We start from the raw sequence: 20,735 nt of genomic DNA, 5'->3' as shown, positions 1-20,735 counted from the left end.
TGTGAGAACGACAAAGTCCCCGCAAGCGCACATCGAGACTTTTTGGGGAAATGCATGGAGCGTAGTGGGCGTGATTCTTCAATATCAACATCTAATTATTTGACCAGAACTCCACATTCGCCACGAAGGAGGAGGAGGAGGAGGAGGAGGAGAAAACGCACGTACTTTCCCCTTCCACGTAGCATGAGAAGAGAACCCGGTTCATTGGTTGACCAACCCTTCGTAGAGTCATTGTCCTTGCTATTCGTGGAGAATTGAGAAAAAGCAGATGAAGGAGGGAGGGGATTAACACACAAATGATGAATGTTAACTATGGGGAAAAGTATCAAAAACAAAAAAATCTCTACGTCTTTTACGTTGGTGCCGATTTGGACATAAATCTTTTGCACCAATACAGCCCTAATTTTTTTTTTTTTTTTTGAATTGATACCATTTGAGTCCATCCGGCCATATTAGGTACAAAATTACCGACATACACGCCAACCGTTTTATATAACGCGGTCGGCATTGAAATGATAATCCTAAATATTTTTCAAATTGATATTAACCGAGTGCATCCGGCCATTTTAGACCGGAAATTATTAATGTGCACGCTAGCTATCCTACATGGCACGGTAAGCATTGAAGTGGCATTTTCTTCATTTTTATTCTTCTCTTTTCTTTTTATTGTTTTGTTGTTTTTGTGTTTTATTTTTTTTTTATTTTTTTCCTTTCATTTTGGCCAGCAAAGGATCGACGGCCATTGGGCGAGGGCCAATAAGCCCTCGTGTAGCGCCTTCGTGGCCCTGCCGGCCGTGGACGAGACGACCCTTGCTGGCCAAAATGAAAGGAATATAAAAAAATATATTAAAAATGTCCACGTCGGTATCGACCACGCCATGTAGGACAATTGTTGCTACATCAGCAATTTTCGACTAAAATTGGAGGGATGAACTCAATTGGTACCGATGTGAAAAGGTTTAATACTAAATTGGTCTAATCGAATGGTTTAAAACTAAATTGGTACCAATACAATAGGTTTATAACTTTTTTGATACTTTTACCATGACCGTGATCATATGCTTGGACCATGATATTGTAATACCACATGTGGCTGTTTGAACAATGACTAGTTCCTACGTTTTACCAAGCTATTTAATACATGGAGTTTAGAACTTCCGATGGGTATTATCGATGTAGAAGTAAATGAATGGTCATCCAATTCAACTTTCTTCTATTCGATTGTGGTTCGTCGAAAGTATTCGCGACAGGAAGCTTCACGGTTCAGTTCTTGTTTCTTTCTAGGGAAATTTTCACTTGATGTGTTGGAGATTCTCAGATGTCATATGCATGCATGGAAGAGTCTCTTGCATTTATAGATAATGTGCTTGAAAGGGAGAAGCCTAGAACTTCTCCTCACTACCCTTCTCGGCATGCTAGTCTTGGCCCTCTTTGGAGTGTAACTTGATTAAGGAAAGAAAAGGGTATGCCTATGCCTTGAAGAGAAAAGCAATTGCCAACTTTTGCCATCTTTTTCTTATGTGTGGCACATGACCCGAAGTTTTCTTTCCACTTTACATAAAACATATGGATAAGGTCGAACTATAATTGTATGATGCAGATAAAGCACAACGCTGTTGATGGGAAGAGTTAGAATTTGCTGATATGCCTCCTTACCTCCTTCCCAACCAATAACTTTGTAGGACACTAACCACCATGCATCCCCCCCTCGCGAGAAGAAATTGCCAAACTCATGTCCCTTACCCGTGCCCCTTTGCCCGTGTCTCCTAACTTTCCTCTTCCCCAATCTCAATTCTAGTACACATTTGCTTCTTCTTTTTTTCGTACATGGTGAAACGTACCGTCGTGATTTCACATGATTATCGTAAGCACGTTAAGATATTATAATGAATGAACATGGAGTCTTAATTGAGATAAGATTGTCCGAATATTATCATACAAAGAGTTTATTTATCGTAAAAGATTCTGTTTTGCGCAATTCACATAGCTCGAATGTATAAATAATTTTAATCGTAAATACGAAAATCATGAAAGAGAGAGAGACAGAGAGGCACATGTAGACGGCAAGATGACGGGGACTGCCACAAGGCTCTCGGCTCAATGTGGACAAATGCACGTACCAAGTGTTTATCTCCCTAGAGGTGATGTCATGAGACTCGACCTCATCCTAAAGTTCAGCCGCCATATTTTCTACGAAACCGAATTAATTTAATTATATTATGTCCGAGAGAGAGAGAGAGAGAGAGAGAGAGAGACAAAAAGTTAAAAATGGAAATTTAACCCAACACACAACTCAACACAAAACCCTCCAATGACAAGGAGAATAAGTTACTTGGCACCACAAGCATACAACTGAATTTCTTCTTCCTGGTACCCACCTGTTGCTTTGGTCTCATCTCTGGTCTCCTTTTCTCTCTCTCTCTCTTTCCCACATGACGACAAATCACTCAACCATAAAATGGGCTCCAATCTCCCCCATACCAAAATTTCAATCCTCTCTCCGGTCTTCTTCTTGAGAGAGTCTTCCCCCTCCAAAATCTTTCCCAAATTCACCCAAACAAACCCGCCCTGTCTAGGGTTTGGTTTGATTGGGAGCCTCTTCCCCCCCTTTTTTTTGTTCTCTTTATCCTTGTTTAGAAGGAAAGACCTGAACTTCAACATGATTATGAAGAACCCACAATCATCCTTGCCACCAGGGTTTAGGTTCCACCCAACTGATGAGGAGCTCATCCTCCATTACCTCAGGAGGAAGGTCACATCTTCACCTCTCCCTGTTTCCATCATAGCAGAGGTTGATATCTACAAGCTCGACCCTTGGGACTTGCCAGGTATCTGATGATGCTTCTTCAATCCCTTCTTTCCATACCCACCATCCTCCATGCATTGATCTATCAAGAGAGACTAATCTTTGGTGGTTTTTCATGTTTTCTGTTTTCCTTTGGATCAGCTAAAGCCGCTTTTGGTGAGAAAGAGTGGTACTTCTTCAGCCCTAGGGATAGGAAGTACCCAAATGGGGCAAGGCCCAATAGAGCAGCTGCTTCAGGGTATTGGAAGGCCACCGGCACAGACAAAGTGATTGTGGCTACTTCTTCTTCTGCTTCAGCATATGCGCATCAGCACCATGAGAAACTCGGCGTGAAGAAGGCGCTGGTCTTCTACAAGGGAAAGCCTCCCAAGGGAGTCAAGACGAACTGGATCATGCACGAGTACCGCCTCGCCGAGTCGCCGGCTTACAACAGCCGCCCCAATACCAACCCCTCGAAGCTCAAAGATTCCTCCATGAGGGTGAGCCTCTTCTCTTGCAAGTGCCCTTAAGTGGATAATTCATATAAACAGATCAGTTGATGATGATTCAAACAGTGAGACTTATATTAATTTCACATGGGAAGAAAAGAAATATTTCCTTGCATTCTTAATCACAACCTGAAAATTGTGCTACTAGTGGACAAACCCTCTTTGTCCTTGTGAAGTCGATCTCAGTTTATTAATGCTTAGCCTAATCCGAGAAAAAGTGTTCTTTTTTCATACTCCTTTTGGGAAGGTGATGTCTTCCTTTTGTATTATGCAAAGGAAGGCTCTACAGTGATCTAATAGCTGTCGTTTTGAAAAAGAAGTATCAATTTTTCAAGAATCCTGAATATATTAGGCGTGCAAGCAAACGACATCTTTTGCTTTTCACACTCTTTTTCTAGGTGAGAATATGGCATCCTCCCTTTAGTTACCTTTTCACTGAAATTTTCGAACTTTCAATTTGTTTGGTTCCAGTTGGACGATTGGGTTCTATGTCGGATTTACAAGAAGACCAACGTGTCACCTCCCACTGCAACTTCGGTGGCCACACCTGATCAAGATCAAGAAGAAGAAGAAGAAGAAGTTGGTCTCAGTAATTTTCACCAAAACGGGACGTTAAGACCGTTAACACACGTCCCCGGTGGTAATGTCCAAAACAATGGTGGCCTCATGTCTCAGAAGTCCTCTTCATTCTCCAATTTGTTGGACGCCCTGGACTACTCCGTGCTCACTAGCTTGCTTTCTGACAACAACACCCCACAACTGGTCGGCACGCCCGGGTTTGACCAATCGACTTCACTGATTCCAAATAACAGTAATCATGTGGACGTGAATGACCAGCACATGTTCATCAATGGGACTTGGAATAACGGGAGCAGCAATGGCTCAGCCCAGAAGCTGCCCCACCTCAGCCCTCCATCGTCAGCTCCGTTCACGGAGGAGAACCGGCTCAAGCGTCACCGTCCGGCCGCGGCGGCGGACACCGACGCAGCGTCGCATCCGGCGAAGAGGCTCCTCGGTCTTTGCAGCTTCACCGACGCCGCAAGTCAAGTGGCCGACTTCCCGCAGCATAATTGGATCAACAGTTACCCATTCTTGAACCAGCAGTTGCTACTCGGTCCAAATAACTACGCCCATTTTCGTGGATAAACGGATGGCAAAAACGCAGATTAAAAAGGAAGAGACGAATTATTTCTCCCGCATATATTAAGTGAAGTAGGGTTTTAGGGAAATAATATGGATGTGCCCGCATGATTTTTCTCTCCCTTGAAAACGAGGGGAATTGGAAATGTAATCTACGACTTTTTAAGGAACCAGCACAAGTGTGAATGAATTGAAAACATGAGCCCCATGCTGATCAAAACTCCAATTGGGTTAAGTGCGTGGGATGTGAAATGAGTAAACGTTTTCAAGAAATTGAGTTCTTTCGTGGAGAAGCATATCCCAAGATACGGTATCATCTTGGCTCCGTCTATGTCACGAAAAAATGAATAATTTCGGATAATATTTCTCTAAAAAGGATATCTTGTATCGCTTATAAGAATGAACGAATGAAAATCTCAACGTTCATGAGAATTCGTAGACAGCGAAAATATTTTTCGTTGATTAATTATTTTAAGAGATATAAGTCATCATTTTCACAAAATTATTTTTTCAAAATTATTTTTTTTGCGAAATAAATTAAGATGATATCGTTTTTAAGAAATATTAATCAGAACGAGGTCTGGTCTGACTTTTCAAATCAAGCACAAAGCCAATCACATCTGGACCTTCAGAAGAAATAATGCAGCCACTTGCGATACTTCCATAAAAACTATGTGCTACTGCTTTGTATACGGATGAACTCTATCAGTCCATTCGCAGAAGAACTTTCTTCCTTTCTGGAAATATGTCAATCAGAACTACTGCGGGAAAAATTACCAGAAAAAATCTTAAATCTATTATAACAGCGCCAGTTCAATTCTAAATCACATTTCTTGACAGATTGAGTCTTAAATCTTTTGTATTTGTGCCATTCAGCCCATCCGGCCAACTCTGAACGGCCGATACTGATGAGGCGTTGTCGATTTTGACGTGGCAATTTTTACTAATACTTTAAGAAGTTTTGAATTCTTGAATTTCTATTTTCTATTTTCTTTTCATTTTTGCTTTCTTTTTATTTCTTCTCCTTCTTCGTCTACAGCGAGTCACCCGGGCTAGTGGCACTAAACCTTGCCATGGCTCTCATCGCTATGTGATGTCGGCCTTGCCGGTCGTCGCCTCTGGCCGGTCGTCGGGTGACCGCCTAGAGGAAGAAGGAGAAGAAAAAGAAAACCAAAAAATTTTAAAAAAATATTGTTATATTACTAAAAATTACCACATTAATATTGATCGATATCTCTGCTACCGGCTGGTCAAAGTTGGCCGGATGAATTAAATTGACACAAATGCAAAAATTTTAGGACTCAACCTGGAAAAAAAAATGTTTACGATCGAATTGACACAATTACAATAAGTTTAGAATTTTTTTGGTAATTTTCCCATTTGTTTTCCTTAACGAGTTTTTATACTTTTTAAAAGTATTCACCATTAGCTTTTTCTGCCGGTTTGGCTCACCGGATGTTGATTTGGACGTCCAAATGCATGTCCGGTGGATTCTGTAAAACAAAAGGTTAGGGCACGTACAAGTGATGCTTAAATAATTCATAGCAACATATTCCTTGAAAGTTATGAGGAAATAAGGAAAGACAAGAACTTGAATAAGTACCGTTCATCATCTGAGAAGAATAAGCATATTCGATTATCGATTACAACGATGTCGGCCATAAAACAACGATCGTCAAAATGAAGCTACTTCTCGACCGATATAATTAGGTCTCGCGGCTTTTGTTAGGTTTTCCTCCTGGCGATGAAGCTAACGCCTTGTCGCCTCACCGCCCGGCTTTGAGCCCCGTTATTTAGAGGTCGTCATCCGTCATTCATGGTACTTCGACAGAAAGAGGAGGACCGAAAAACTTTAGTCCTCTCGCCAAAAGCAGGGGAAAAAAGAAAAAAAAGGACATGCAATTTCAGGTGGACATAAGGGGCCAACATATGGGCTGCAGATAATGTTAGCTCCGATGTTGCAAACCAGGGGCCAACTGTTCTTCCCATGTCTTTAGCCCATTGAACTTAATTGGACTGAGCTTCTAGAGTTCTATTATTAATTGCCCAGTTATCCGCAATTTCAGGTGGACTTGAATCTAAGTTTCTCAATGGATTTTTGCCTGCGTCATCATGTAATTAATCAAGAATTTTGCATAAACATCAGCAATTCCATAAGACAAATGGCGGAACACGTTGCGACGTGATTCATACTCCCCCATCGATGGGAAAGCATGGGAGGTCTCGTCAGAGAGCTTTTATAGTTTGAGTCCATAATTTTTTTCATTGTTAGTTTGTATTTGGGCCTATGAATTGCTACTGCCACATATTATCTTTTTCTCTCGTAATTGAGAGATATAACAGAAAAGTGTGATGTGTTAATTATATTGGAATCATTTGATGGATGTAGCCTTAATTTAAGGGTAAATTAGGATAAATTTCGCGTCTCACTTGCCTTTTCCCGCTTTTACGCTTTACTTTATTTGTGATTTGTGCGCCGAATCCTAACATAATATGTCGGTAGAGCATCACATTGCTGCCGGTCTATTTGTCTTTTAAGTTTCTCTACTTTCCGCATTTGACAGGTGGTTCGCAAGTCGACGTCCGTGTAAGCCATGTTTAACGGATGACAAGTTACAGCTGTACTCTGTAGGACATAGTCTTGGTGTATCAGCTGCGATCAGAAACTCCATCGGAAGATAAGCGCGTAGTCATCTAAGGAGCATGGCCACGATCAACGATCAAGTGGGTGGCTCAGTTTGCGAACCACGGCGACCACGGAGGGGTGACTCGGCCGTGGACCACAGCTCCAAATCTGTCGAGGGGTGAGCTTGATCACGAGCGATGACGAACGCGTGGGCTACTCTGTCGGTGGCGACGGCGAAGGGGCAACTCCAATGAAGCACGAAAGACCACTTGGCAGTTTTCAGTCACTTATCAACTTTGACCGGTTGTGAGAAAGAAATACTCACCACGTCATGAAGAGGAAGTGGTAGCAAATGACCGAATATTTTCTCCATAGCAGGAGTTGTCAGGTGAATTCCACGGCGCATATTTTAGGGAAAAGATTTGCTAACATCACGATTTTTTTGATGACCATGAGAGTACGTTATATGTCGTCGATTCTTGAAAGGATAGACCTCATGACAATTTGTAATTAATTATTATTATTATCTTTTATGGCTCAAAACAGATCGTGAATTAGACAGCTACTAATGACTATTACATAATGAATTTTCTTAGGCCAATCATCATCATGGTCTTAACTTGCCTACCTTGGGTTCTAATTGTCCTGGTGAAACCTGTCTTTGCCCATTAGCCATTGTTCACTTATGCCTCCCCAAGTCGCATGAGGAACCAGATAAAGCAATCTGAGTCTCTTCGTATTGACAGAGGGCACGTGGACCACAATCAATCATCAAGGGATCGCTAAACGCAAGTCGAAATGTGGTTAGAACCCTTGGGCGCCTTAAACTTCTCCGTGGACTCTAAGGAGCGCATGTCTCGTTTATGAATTGAAAGTTTTTTTTTTTGCCCTTTTAATGATGTCTTTATGTAGGTGGGGAATAGATTGAGTCGTCGTCTCGTTGACACAAAAACCAATCTTAGTGCCTAAAAGCAAAGAAATTTAACACCCATATCTTTTTAGGTTTTTCCATTCTAAATTCATTTATATTCCCGTTTATTGAATATAACTGACTCATATAATGACTTAGCCTATAAAATATGGCTTAAGAAATGAGTTTATTACCCATTTTGACAGGTCTAATGACATGATCCATAAGACTCGATCGTTAATATGCTTGACAAGCTTATTGATCGTGAATGTCATGACAATAACCTTGTCCCACAATATTCTTCGATGGAATGCCCGAAGAGCTCATTAATCGTGAATTCTCAATGGGAAAAGTTTAAGAGAAGTACATGATACATTGTGACGACCGGTTATAGTGAGGAATGTACGGAAGTTGAAGACCGAGTCAAGAAGGATTCATTGACCGGGGAATAATTGTCGTTAAGGAATTGTAAGCAGTTACAAATCATCCCTATAGTAGCGTGCAAGAAAAGACAATTAGAGATTATTATGGAGGAAGATCGGAATGAAAAATGATTCGACTCATTTAAAGATACACAAAGAAACAAGAAGAGATAATGACACAAACGGTTTTTGAATTTTAACGCAATGTGTAATGTAATTTCTAAACTTTAAGTATGTTCAATTTGGTCCATCAACTTTCCTTCGATGTATAATATCATCCCCGAACTTTTAATTTGTTCAAATGTGGTCCATGAACTTTCGATACATGTTTAATTTAGTCTCTAGACTGTATGAAAATATAGTCTATGGACAACATTGAATATTTTCATGCGATCCAGGGACTAAATTAAACATGTATCAAAAGTTCATGAATCACATTGAACAAATTAAAAGTTCATGAGCGAAATTGCATATTGTGCTAAACTTTAGGGATTATGTTATACATTTGACCAAAATTCGGAGACTATTTGTATCATTTACCAAAACTAGAATGATATGCATTCACAGGCAATCAAGACACATCAAAAATCACGAAATGTGCATATATTTTGCAACTAAAAACTTGAAGATGCGAAGATCAATCGTAAAAGATTGATGTTGACGAGTAATTTATGTCCAGCTTCCAAGATTGATTTTGACTAGTAGTCATCGAGCAGGCAAGGCTTCCACGAATGAAACCTTTTGGTTTAATTTAATGAAATTTTACGCAATCTTGTTATTGTTTCCAATCTATCATTCGCATATTATATAGTTATTTGAGATTTGGCGAAATCCTTGAGACTTCAATGCATATTAGAAAGGAAAATTACCAAAAAAGTCATACATCTATTTCAATTGTACTAATTCAATCTCAATTTTTTTTCAATTAAATTTTAAACCTTAATTTAGTTCATTTGGCTAGTTGATACTGATGCAGAAAATTTTAATAAAATTTTATAATATTTTTCAAAATTTTAATTATTTTTTATTTGTCTAATGATTTTTTTCGGTCTTTTCTTTTTTGTTCCGCCGGCCCCTAGGTTGGTCAAATGAATTGAATTGACACAATTACAAAAGGTTCAGAATTCAATTGGCCAAAAAAATGTTCAAGACTGAATTAACACAATTTCAATAGGTTTAAGATTTTTTTTTTTTTTTTGTAATTCTCCCCATATTAGACTCTCGATACTTTTGATTCAAAGTCGAATTCAACAATTTAATTGGAGATCAATCACCCTCGATCGAACTTTAATCACTAAGTGAAACCATCGAATTTCTGGTGACCACACAACATTACAAAAATCCAGGCATCACTTCTCTCATTGTATGCTCATTGAATTTCACGTACGTGCCATCGCTATGTCCTAATATCTATCAAAATATTTATGCTGTGTTTAGCTTCCACAATATGGATAGCTCAAAGTATCTTTCCCTCTGTCCTCCAATTTTCGAGATTGGACCTCTCGCTATTAACCTCGAAACAAGAGGCCCTGATTGAGGGAGGTGGCTAATTAAGGTTTGACATAATCAATTGGCAAAACATCTATGAAAAAGAAAGGACGAGCTTTATGAGGATTGGTTACACGATAATTTGATGTGAAAAGAAGCGTGCTACTGGGTATGCATCATATATGCCACTTTTGAGCAGTCATCTCGAGATTTATTGATAATCCGTGATCAATTTCCTTTCGCAGTACCTTACTTCGGAGAAAGTCGTTCACTTGAAAAAATTGAAGTCGTTATTATTCACAATTATTTTGGTTACGATCGATCCGAATAGACCCAGATGTTTCATTGAGATTATTCCGTCCGAATAAAGGAGGAGTCGAGACTCGTTTTTATCACCTGTTCGATTTGTCCTGAACATTCGTTTGCAACTCGAAATGACATGTGCTTAGTGATATGTAAAATTGCTCACACCATTCTAATAAATAAATATAAAAAAATCACTGTGTAATATCCTCAACAAGTGGCTCACCAACGGTCGTTGATTTTGGTGGAATTCACAGATGAGGTGTGATTGTAAATCAACGGCTACGATGCTTCCTGTCCATAGGGCCCCACTCAAAAGTGCCGCACTAATTTGTAGCTTTTTGCAAATCCCGAAGAAAAGGAGTTTTTACTCGCGCTCAGACGGTCCAGGCCACTTCCAGGCCTCAACTCAGATCCAACCGATCAACTGCCGTTCAAAAACCAAACGCTCTCCACTTTGTCTTCGAGCTGACTGCGACGCCGGAAGAGATCAGCACCGAGAAGATCCGACGGATATGGAGTTCCCATTTGGTCATCACACTCACGGACACCACCGGAGAGACGGCGACGACGACGACGAAGAATCCCCAAGAAACCGGCCCTACCCGCCACCTGGATCCACCCTCCCACCCGACTTCGACGGCCAGCCTCCTCCTCCGCGCCCACCCTTCTACGGCGGCTGTGGCGACGACTTCGCCCCGCCCCCGCCTCCACCGTTCGACGTGTACCACACCTCGTACTCGACTCCCCCCTCTGGTTACCCTCCGCCTCAGGACCGTTTCGACTCCGGTTATTCCTCCGACTTCCCTCCACCGCCTCAGAGTTTTTCTCAAGAATCAACTGAGTACTCCGATTACCCGCCACCGCCGCCGCCTCCGTCCGCGACCGTCCAGCAAGTGGCCGACGAAGTCGATGAGCCGAGCGAGACCCACCATTCTCATCGCCCCCACATGCCTGCTTTCCTCCATCATCATACCCTGCATCAGTCTGACTCTGGTCCCGCTGCTGCTGCTTCCGGTGGTGGAGCTTTGGGCTCTTATTTCGCCAACAGGCCCACTTACAAAGTTTATTGCAAGGCTGAGCCCAATTATTCGCTCACTATAAGGGACTCAAAAGTCATTCTCGCATCCTCTGACTCCAGTGATCCTTATCAAGTATGTTGCTTTGCTTTGCTTTGCTCTGCTCGTCACGCTCGAATTTTGATCTTTGCTTCTGTTGGATATTTTCACGTCGATGGCTTTTTTACGTGGGTTTGGTTTGATCCGCCTAATTAAGCATTCCCGACCTTGTTGAGTGATGGTTTTCATCCTTTATTTCTTTTAATGATGTGGAGTGACTTGTATGATTTGATTTGTTCAGAAATGGTACAAGGATGAGAAGTTCAGCACTAGAGTTAAGGATGAGGAGGGGTTTCCCTGCTTTTCTCTGGTTAACAAGGCCACTGGTGAGGCCATCAAGCACTCTGTTGGAGCCTCTCACCCGGTATGTTTGTATCTCTAGATATTCAATCTGAAGCCTCTACAATTAGGATGGGAAAAAGGATTTTTTTTTTTTTTTTTGCCATAATCTGGCTGTTTAGTAGAAAAGAAGCTTGTGAGAGTAATCGTAAGCTAAATATCGCTTGTGTGAGTTATATGATATCTCGGCGACTACGATACTTTTAGCTCATGAAGAACGTGGTCAATCTCATTTGGTCAACAGAGCTGTCAACTTTGTTCTCCTTGTGCGAACAAAAGATGATTGTGGTCTTCCAATTGTTATTGTCTTTGATAGCCGGTAATCATGACTATGGGTGTTACCTTGCATCAACTTGCATGACAAACTCTGGTCATCAAGGGTTTTGTTTGATCAAATTACGTGTCATTCGCTTACACTGCTGTGTAACTTCTGAATTATAATTTTTCTGAAACTTCTCTGGATTCTGTGAGTAACTTCAAGAACAGAAGTGTGTCATTCTTTAAGTTTCCCTTAGGGAGTATGGCATACAAATTGAGGTTAGTCTCAAAATGGCTCATTGCATGCTAGCTACATCTGAACAGTCACTTCTCATCGGTTATTGTCACCACAATCCTTTGCTTTGGGTTCATTTTTCATATCTAATTGCTAGACGGATTGTGGTTCCTGAAGAATTCCTCTTGTGGCATAAGTCTTTTTTTCTTCTGGCTAACGTTGAAGTACCTTCTTTTCTGACTGATCAAATCTTGCCTTTTTGCCTTTAATAGTGCTAACTTGGACACTGCTGAAAAGGTCGGCCGCACTCTAAAAGTCAGCAATGTCTTTCAGCTATTGCGAAAAAGCTTGTTTGCACCGAGCCTTCACTTTTGTTGCCTTGACTTGAGCTTCATCTCGACATGTGCGTTTTGAGCCAATCGTTGGGTTTGGTTCAACTATTTGAGGTTCCCATGATTTGCTCATACTGCATGCTTGGTCACCAGAAAACAGACAAAGGGTTGAATGTTTTATGGATTACAATATACGCACCGCGTAATCATACATTAGTGAGGGACTGACCTACTTTGAAGTCCAATGAACGGCTTTATTTAAGCCTTTGCTCTCGAAAGTTTTGTTGGTATCAGAGCAGCAGATTGTTTGTCGGATTTAAGATTTGCACTTTCCTAATCTGCAGGTACAGCTGGTACCCTATAAGCCAGAGCAGCTTGATGAATCTGTTCTGTGGTCAGAGGGCAAGGACCTAGGTGATGGTTACAGAACTGTAAGGATGGTTAACAATGTTCGCCTTAATCTGGATGCTTTTCATGGTGACAAGAAATCCGGAGGCGTCCATGATGGCACAACTATCGTGCTCTCGCATTGGAACAAAGGAGATACTGAGAGATGGAAGATCACGCCATACTGTAAGTTTTTTAGTAGTCAGAGGAGAGGAATAACCTTCTCGCGACTTGCCCCTTGTTTCTTCACCTTTCATTTCCGAACTATTTTGTGCTCTAACCTATTTCAGTCTTACAGAATCGTGTCCATTTTTCACCTATATATCCTTTGATGGTTGATGCAGAATACGTGGGAGTTCCTGAGTTTGGAGGTTGCGTCTTATTTGCTGGATATGCGGTTTGGTGGATTGTTATGCTTCCATGTGAGTTTGTGTTGTGATCTCGAACATTGCTTGGATCTCCATGTGTGATTAAGACTCAACTACTATTGTGTATTACTTGTACTGTGGATGTTATAGTGTTATCAATGCGTGTAATTACACCGCAGACTATATGGGGAATACTCTGCATTAAGCTCTTTCAGATGTCGCTCGTGAAGATAGATATACCATGTCATATATGTCTCGAGAAGAGCATGTTCTCATGTTTCCACGCGCTGCTACGCCGCAAGGCGGCAAGCTGAAGCAACAAATATGATGGGAGCGGCAATTGATTTTACGGCTGCTGTCCTTTTTGTCTTAAATCAGCCATGTCAAGCATTTTTCCCAGCTGACTCGATCATCTCACATGTTTACATATCCGATCACCCACCACAGTCTTGAGTTCCCTTGTACTCGACTTCGTTTCGGAAGTGGGTCGAGATCAGTTAAAAATTAGCCTTTCGAGCAGTGATTCTGGGAGCTGGACATCAGGTGTTCGATGTCTCGCGGTGCTTCTATCTTCGGCAGATTATGTTACTTAACTATTCGTTCTGCAATAGTTCCGAGAACAGACTCTTCATCCGTCATTAGAGGCTGTGTGTCCGTTAGGTGAGTTTAGGAAGTACGTATCTTTGTTGCTGAGGCGGAGCGAGGTTTTCCTTCGACGTCTCAATCGGGGTCGAACCGTGCAAGTCTGAGATCGTCAATAGCCTAAAAGAAATTTCTGGGTCCCAATCGTAAACCAAAGACAGAGGATGAAATAAGTACACGGCCTCTCTCCCTCTCCTATGATCCCTCGACGCATTTTGATCTATTGTTAGTATGAATCAAAGTCGAAGTTACGTTTTCAAATGGCAAGAATCTGAATACACCAAAATGAATCACAACCTCCCTGGAATTATGCTGCAATGCGTTCAGCATCAAACGTCGACGTACCCAATACCGTCTTTGTCATCTTCGGTTTCTTCGCCGTTCTTCTTTCTCGTCCTCCTCCTTGGTGTTCGGGGTCTGCTGCTTCATCTACACTATGTACGTTGGAGGTCTGGAATTCAGAGGAACTCATTGTTGTTACTTTCATCGATAGCTTCATCTCTTGGGTCTACATGTCTTTACCAAATCGTGCTGAATCATCTTCGCTGTCGCTGGCCATGTCATTGTCAATCGCGCTTGTGCCATCTTACACTTCATGTTGACTATGACAAATGCACGTCTCGATTATGATCTGAAAATTTTATGATATTAATAATGTCTTTACTTACGTTGGGAAAAGATTGACTTGTCCTCTTATTGACACGAGCAAAAGTTAGGCCCAAATGTAAAGAAACTAATGGACTAAAATAAAAAATCACTTTTGCGACTAGCGTTTCTATCTATTCTCTCTCTATTGACAAACTTGAAGCTGAGAGCCTATTTAGTCGGTAATTTTCTTTTTCTTTGCTTGATTGTCTTTCTTTTCTCTCTCAATAAGTTTTGAGCTTGTGTGTGTGGATAAACTTCTGCAACTGATCTTGAGTGAACATGAAGACCCATCTAGCCATTCGTTCAATCGACAGTCACCGAGGAGGATGTTTGTGATGTGACTCCATACTCTATTCAAGATGAGGCCTGTCTCCTCTATGTATCTAGATTTAGGGCAAGATCTAAGAGATGTACTCTCTCTAACTAGATTTAGATATAAATTTAGGAGTTTCTTACAAGTTTTTAATTTGTGTTCTTTCAATATACAATGTTGGTATCTTTGCAAGACGTCGGTGATGAAGACGTTGAATCTAGATGCTTGCCGAAAGCAATTGCAAATGAAGTGAGAGATCTCAGAATGTGCTCATCACTGAACTTGGTAAACGATTGTTGATTATTTAGAGTGATATATCTGTTCTTAAGGGATAAGAGTGTACATATAATTGCAAACGATGCTATGTTATTTGCTTTTTGGCTTTTGCTTTGTTCTACGATTATTTGGGATTTGCTATGAAAGCCTTCTATGTACCTCTTGAATATTACTTTGATCAACAAATGGAATATTTCTTTCGACAAAAAAGGACTAAATCAAGCCACGGCAACACACTTAATTTATAAAATTGGAATGCCCAACAAGCTCATCGATCATGAATTTCCAGTGGGCAGAATTTAAAGGAAATATGTGACACATGGGTACAATCGATTAGCTTTAAACATGCATGGAAGTTGAAGACTAAGTGAAGGAGGATCCATCGACCGAGAATAACCGTAGCTAAGGATCCGAAAGCAGTTACAAATCGGCCCTATAGTAGTGAGTATGTTAAGACAGTTAGAGATTCTTTTAACAAATATTTGTAACGACTTGGTTCGATGACGGGAGGAAGTGGTGGGCGAGGTCAAACGCTCGAACAAGGAGCGAGTCCTCACGAGCTTTTAGAATGGTGAATGGAGGAAGAATGAACCGAACTATGCACCAAATAAGGGGAAAACAATTCTAAAATATATACGTGAAAACTAGAATTAACTTACGGAGACATCTTTTGACATAACAACAATACTTAGCTTTTGAACTCCAAAGCTAAGCATACTCGAGTAGGAGCACTCTCTAGAAAGGTGAGCTCCTGGGAAGGTGCCCACCCGTACGCCAAAGGACAAAATCGTGAAACTCGATATGGTATGGGGCCAAAGTAGACAATACATCATTGAGTTAATCGGATGGCGAAGGGAGTGGGAATGAACTGGATCGTGTCTTGAATAGAGGGTGAGCTATTCTAAAACATATATGTAAAAGCTGAAATTAACTTACAAAGGCATCTTTTGACGCAACGATAACACTTAGTTTTTGAACTTCAAAATTAAGCATGCTCGGATGGGAGCACTCCTTGGATAGGTGATATCCTAGGAAGGTTCGGTATGGGATTGGCCAAAGCGGACAATACCATAGTGAGTTAATTCTTCAAATTTCGACTACGAAAACATGAACATGTGAAGATCACTCATAAAAGATCAATCTAGATTGATTTTTCCTAAGTGGTGAATTCGAAGTATTATAGAGATTAGCTTTCTTGAATTAAATATTTGTTTTTTTATTGTAAAAGCTTTCCATTTGTATTTCATGTGTCTTTTACTTTCTCTAAGCACTCCAATCACCTTGAATAACTATTTGTGTTCGGTTTTAGTAATCGAGAACGCATAGCCTCCAACCATCAAACTTTTTGATTCGCTAAAATTTCGCACGACTTCCCCGTTGCTTCCAATATATTTTCGTGTATTATTTAGCAATTTGAGTTCCGCAAAGTCCTCGAGACCTCAAGGCATATCGGACTCAACTTACTTTCGATTGAAATCGAAGTTATCGATTGAATCGATCATAAATCACCTTTCAATGAACTTTGACCGGTGATTGATATTCTAGAAATTCCTGGTGTGACAACTGCAATTAGATTATACATAATTATTTTAAGAAATGTGATTAATAAGTAGCTCAATGGGTGTTGACTGTTGAGCAATACCATAAGTTTTAATGCCAAATACCGCTCATCAAATCAAATAAATTATAGCCTCCGGCCAATAATCATAATAAATAAATAAATTATAGCTGTTACAAACTCCGCTCTCGAAAAGTGCTCCAAAATTTTGTAGCTTTTGCAAATTCCAAAAATAATAATAATAAATAAATAAATAAAATCAAGCACAAAGAAAAGGAGTTTACTCACGCTCGGAGACGGTCAGGCCTCACTTCAGATTGAACGATCAACTGCTGTTCAGACATCAAACGCTCTCCGCTTTGATCGACTGTGCTAGATCGAGGGATCGACGACCCCGACCCCGACGGAAATGGAGTACCCATATGGTCATCCCACCCACAGCCACCACCGGAGAGACGACGACGACGGCGAACACCGAAGAAACCGGCCCTACCCGCCACCCGGATCCGCCCTCCCGACCGACGCCTACGGCCAGCCTCCCCCTCCGCGCCCGCCCTTCTACGGCGGGGGTGACGACTTCACCCCGCCCTCGCCTCCACCTTCCAACGTGTACCATACCTCGCACTCGCCTGCCCCTCCGCGCCCGCCCTTCTACGGCTGCGGCGGCGACTTCGTCCCGCCCCTGCCTCCACCGTCCAACGTGTACCACACCTCGCACTCGCCCGCCCCGTCTGCTTACCACCCGCCTCGGGACGATTTCGCCTCCGGTTACTCCTCCCCCTACCCTCCACCGCCCCAGAAATTTTATCAAGGATCAACCGAGTACTCCGATTACCCGCCGTCGGCGACCGTCGAGCATGTGGCTCACGGGGTCGGTGGTGGAGCTGTTGGCTCTTATTTCGCCCACAAGCCCACCTACAAAGTTTATTGCAAGGCCGAGCCCAATTATTCTCTCACTATCAGGGACTCCAAAGTCATTCTTGCACCCTCGGACTCTAGTGATCCTTATCAAGTATGTTGTTTTGCTTTGCTATTGCCTGTCACCCCCGAATCTTGATCTTTGGTTCTGTTGGATATTTTCAAGATGGTGGCTTTTTGATGTGGGTCTGGTTTGATCTGCCTAATTTGAGCGTTTCTCAGCTTGTTTGAGTGCTGTTTGATAGTTTTGTTCGTTGCGTGAGTGATGGTTTTTATTCTTTAATTCTTTTAATGATGTGGAGTGGCTTTTATGATTTGATTTGTTCAGAAATGGTACAAAGATGAGAAATTCAGCACCAGAGTTAAGGATGAAGAGGGGTGTCCCTGCTTTTCTCTGGTTAACAAGGCCACTGGTGAGGCCATCAAGCATTCTGCTGGAGCCTCTCACCCGGTAAGTTTGTATCTCCAAATATCCAATCCGAAGCCTCTGCAATTTTAGGATTCCTATTTGAGCTGCAATTAGGATAGGAAAAATTATCTATCTGCATAATCTGGCCGTAGAGGAGAGAAAAAGCTTGTGAGACTAGTTGCAAGCCAAAAATATCACTCGTTTGTGAGTTATATTTCGATGACCGTGATACTTTAGCTCCTAAGGACGTGGTCAATCTCATTGGTCAACAGAGCTGTCGAGTTTGTTCTCCTTGTGCGAGCAAAGAAGCTCACGGTCTTCCAATTATTATAGACTCTGATAGCCAGGAATCATGGTTATGGGTGTTCCCTTGTATCAACTTGCATGATAAACTTTGGAAATGCAGGCATTTGTTGGATTAAATTACCAGTCATTCGCTTTAGCTGCTGCGTAACTTCTGAAATATAATTTTTCTGAACTTTTCTAGTTTATGTAACTTCGCGAAGAGAAGTGTGTCATTCTCCAACTTTCCCTTAGTTTTTGAATGACATAGAAACTGAGGTTAGTCTCAAAATGGCTCGTTGTAAGCCATATCTGAATAGGTTTTTTGACTTCCGTTCGATCGTTGTCGCCACGATCCTCTGCTTTGGTTTCATTTTTGGTAGCTAATTGTTAGACTCAAAAGAATTCTTCTTGTGGTGTAAGTACCTTTTTTCTTCTGGCTACCATTTAGTACCTTTTTCACTGCCTGATCATTGTCTTGCGTTTTTGCCTCTACGAGTGCTAACTTGGACACTACTGAAAAGGTCGACTACACTCTAAAGTCAGCAATGTCTTTCAGCTTTCGTCCAAAAGCTCGTTTGCACTGAGCCTTCGCTTTCATTGCCTCGACTTGAGCTTCATCTCGACATGTATATTTTTAGCCAATTATCGGGTTTGGTTCAGCTATTAGAAGTTCCCATGATTTGTTCATACCTCATGTTTGCTGAACAGAAAATGAACAAAGGGTTGATATTTATTTTGGTTGACGATATATGCACCTTGTAATCATACATTCGTGAGGGGCAGACCCACTTTGAAGTCCAAGGAACTGCTTAATTTAATCCTTAGCTCTCTAAAATATTGTTGGTATCAGAGCTGCAGATATTTGTCAGATCTAAGATTTGCACTTTTCGTAATCTGCAGGTACAGCTGGTACCCTATAAGCCTGAGCAGCTTGACGCATCTGTGCTGTGGACAGAGAGCAAAGACCTAGGCCATGGTTACAGAACCGTAAGGATGGTTAACAATGTTCGCCTTAATCTGGATGCTTTTCATGGCGACAAGAAATCCGGAGGCGTCCGTGATGGCACAACTATTGTGCTCTGGCAGTGGAACCATGGTGATAATCAGTTATGGAAGGTCACCCCGTACTGTAAGTTTCTTAGACGCAGAGGAGAGGAGTAACCTTATTGCGACTTGCCACTTGTTTCTCTGTCTTTCATTTGTGAACTATTTTGCGCTCTGTTCTATTTCAGTGTCCTACAGAATCGTTGCCACTTTTCTAAACCTATATATCCTTTGATGGTTGATGCAGAATACCTGGGGGGCTGTGTTCCTGAATTTGCGGGTTGCATCTTATTTGCAGGATATGCGGTTTGGTGGATTGTTATGCTTCCCTTCCATATGAGTTTGTGCTGTTGTGATCTTGAACATTGCTTGCATCTCCATGTGTGACAAAGACTCGACTACTATTGTGTATTACTTTTACTTTGGATGTTACAGTGCTATTATTCTGTGCGTTATTACAGCGCAGACTATATATATATGCCTGGCAAATTGGTAATCCTCTCTCTGCATTAAGCTGTTTCAGATGTCGCTTGTGAAGATAGATATACTAGGTCATGTATGTCTTACGAGTGCGAGAAGAGCATGTTCTCATGTTTGCATGCGCTGCTACACCGCAAAGAGGGAAGCTGAAACGACAAATATGACAGGAGCAGCAGTTAATTTTACAGCCGCTGACCATTTTGTGTTAAATCAATTATATGAACCATTTTTCTCAGCTAACTCGATCATCCCTCGTGGTTACATATCGGATCACCCACCACAGTCTTGAGCTCCTTCGGACTGGACTTTGTATCAGAAGTGGGTCGAGATCAGTTAAAGATTAGTCTTTCGAGCATTGATTCTGGGAGCTGGACATCAGGCACTTGATGTCTCGCACGGAGCTTCTACCTTCGGCAGATTACGTTACTTCACTTTTCGTCCTGCAGTAGTTCGGAGGACGGACTCTTCAGCCATCATTAGAGGCTGGGGGTCCGTTAGGTGAGTTTAGGAAGTACACAGCTGTGTTGCTAACGCAGAGCGAGGCTTTCCTTCGACGTCTCAATCGGGCCGAGCTGTGCAAATCCGAGGTCGTCAATGCCCTAAAAGAAATTTCTGGGTCCTAACCTTAAGCCGAAGACAGAGCATCAAATAAGTACACAGCCTCTCTCCCTCCCTACCCTATGATCACTTGACACATCTTGTTCTATTTTCAGTATAAACCAAAGTCGAAGTTACTTTTTCAATGGCAAGAAATGATAGAACCATTACTGAAATCAGAATGCACCAAAATGAACCACAACCGCCCCGGAATTATGCTCGAAGGGCACGTCGGATTCTATGAAATTCGACTTGTCGTGACGTGTTCTTGTTGACATTCATAAACAAGACCCCGAGCGCTGATAGACCTAAGGGGGGCTGGTCATGGCTGCACCTCTGCCTCCG

The 20,735-nt window shown here is 41.7% G+C and overlaps 2 protein-coding genes across 5 annotated transcripts; both read left to right on the top strand.

Moving 5' to 3' along the window:
- The first annotated feature begins 1,449 nt into the window (after window positions 1–1,449).
- LOC115732788 (ricin B-like lectin R40G3) lies at window positions 1,450–19,768 on the top strand. Of its 4 annotated transcripts, XM_030663485.2 has the most exons (6): window positions 1,450–1,463; window positions 10,141–10,143; window positions 16,929–17,669; window positions 17,904–18,026; window positions 19,170–19,398; window positions 19,561–19,768. In XM_030663485.2, coding segments are annotated over exons 3-6 (957 nt in total). In that variant the 5' UTR covers window positions 1,450–1,463; window positions 10,141–10,143; window positions 16,929–17,066; the 3' UTR covers window positions 19,563–19,768. The 4 variants fall into 4 exon arrangements, with proteins under 4 accessions (XP_030519345.1, XP_048126985.1, XP_030519334.1 ...); XM_048271028.1 differs by lacking the exons at window positions 1,450–1,463; window positions 10,141–10,143; window positions 16,929–17,669; window positions 17,904–18,026 and adding exons at window positions 10,541–11,337; window positions 11,543–11,665; XM_030663474.2 differs by lacking the exons at window positions 1,450–1,463; window positions 10,141–10,143; window positions 16,929–17,669; ... (1 more) ...; window positions 19,170–19,398; window positions 19,561–19,768 and adding exons at window positions 10,542–11,337; window positions 11,543–11,665; window positions 12,810–13,038; window positions 13,197–13,406.
- Window positions 2,260–4,625, top strand: LOC115732779 (NAC domain-containing protein 2). The gene is made up of 3 exons (XM_030663463.2): window positions 2,260–2,828; window positions 2,948–3,285; window positions 3,766–4,625. The coding sequence occupies exons 1-3, from the start codon at window positions 2,459–2,461 to the stop codon at window positions 4,438–4,440; spliced, it is 1,383 nt and encodes a 460-aa protein (XP_030519323.2). The 5' UTR covers window positions 2,260–2,458; the 3' UTR covers window positions 4,441–4,625.
- Window positions 19,769–20,735: the final 967 nt, after the last annotated feature.

The sequence above is a fragment of the Rhodamnia argentea genome, chromosome 10 (genome assembly GCF_020921035.1).
Source record: "Rhodamnia argentea isolate NSW1041297 chromosome 10, ASM2092103v1, whole genome shotgun sequence".
Classification (NCBI taxonomy): domain Eukaryota; kingdom Viridiplantae; phylum Streptophyta; class Magnoliopsida; order Myrtales; family Myrtaceae; genus Rhodamnia; species Rhodamnia argentea.
The sequence above is the reverse complement of the archived record's forward strand: the minus strand, read 5'-3'. Positions and strand labels throughout refer to the sequence as shown.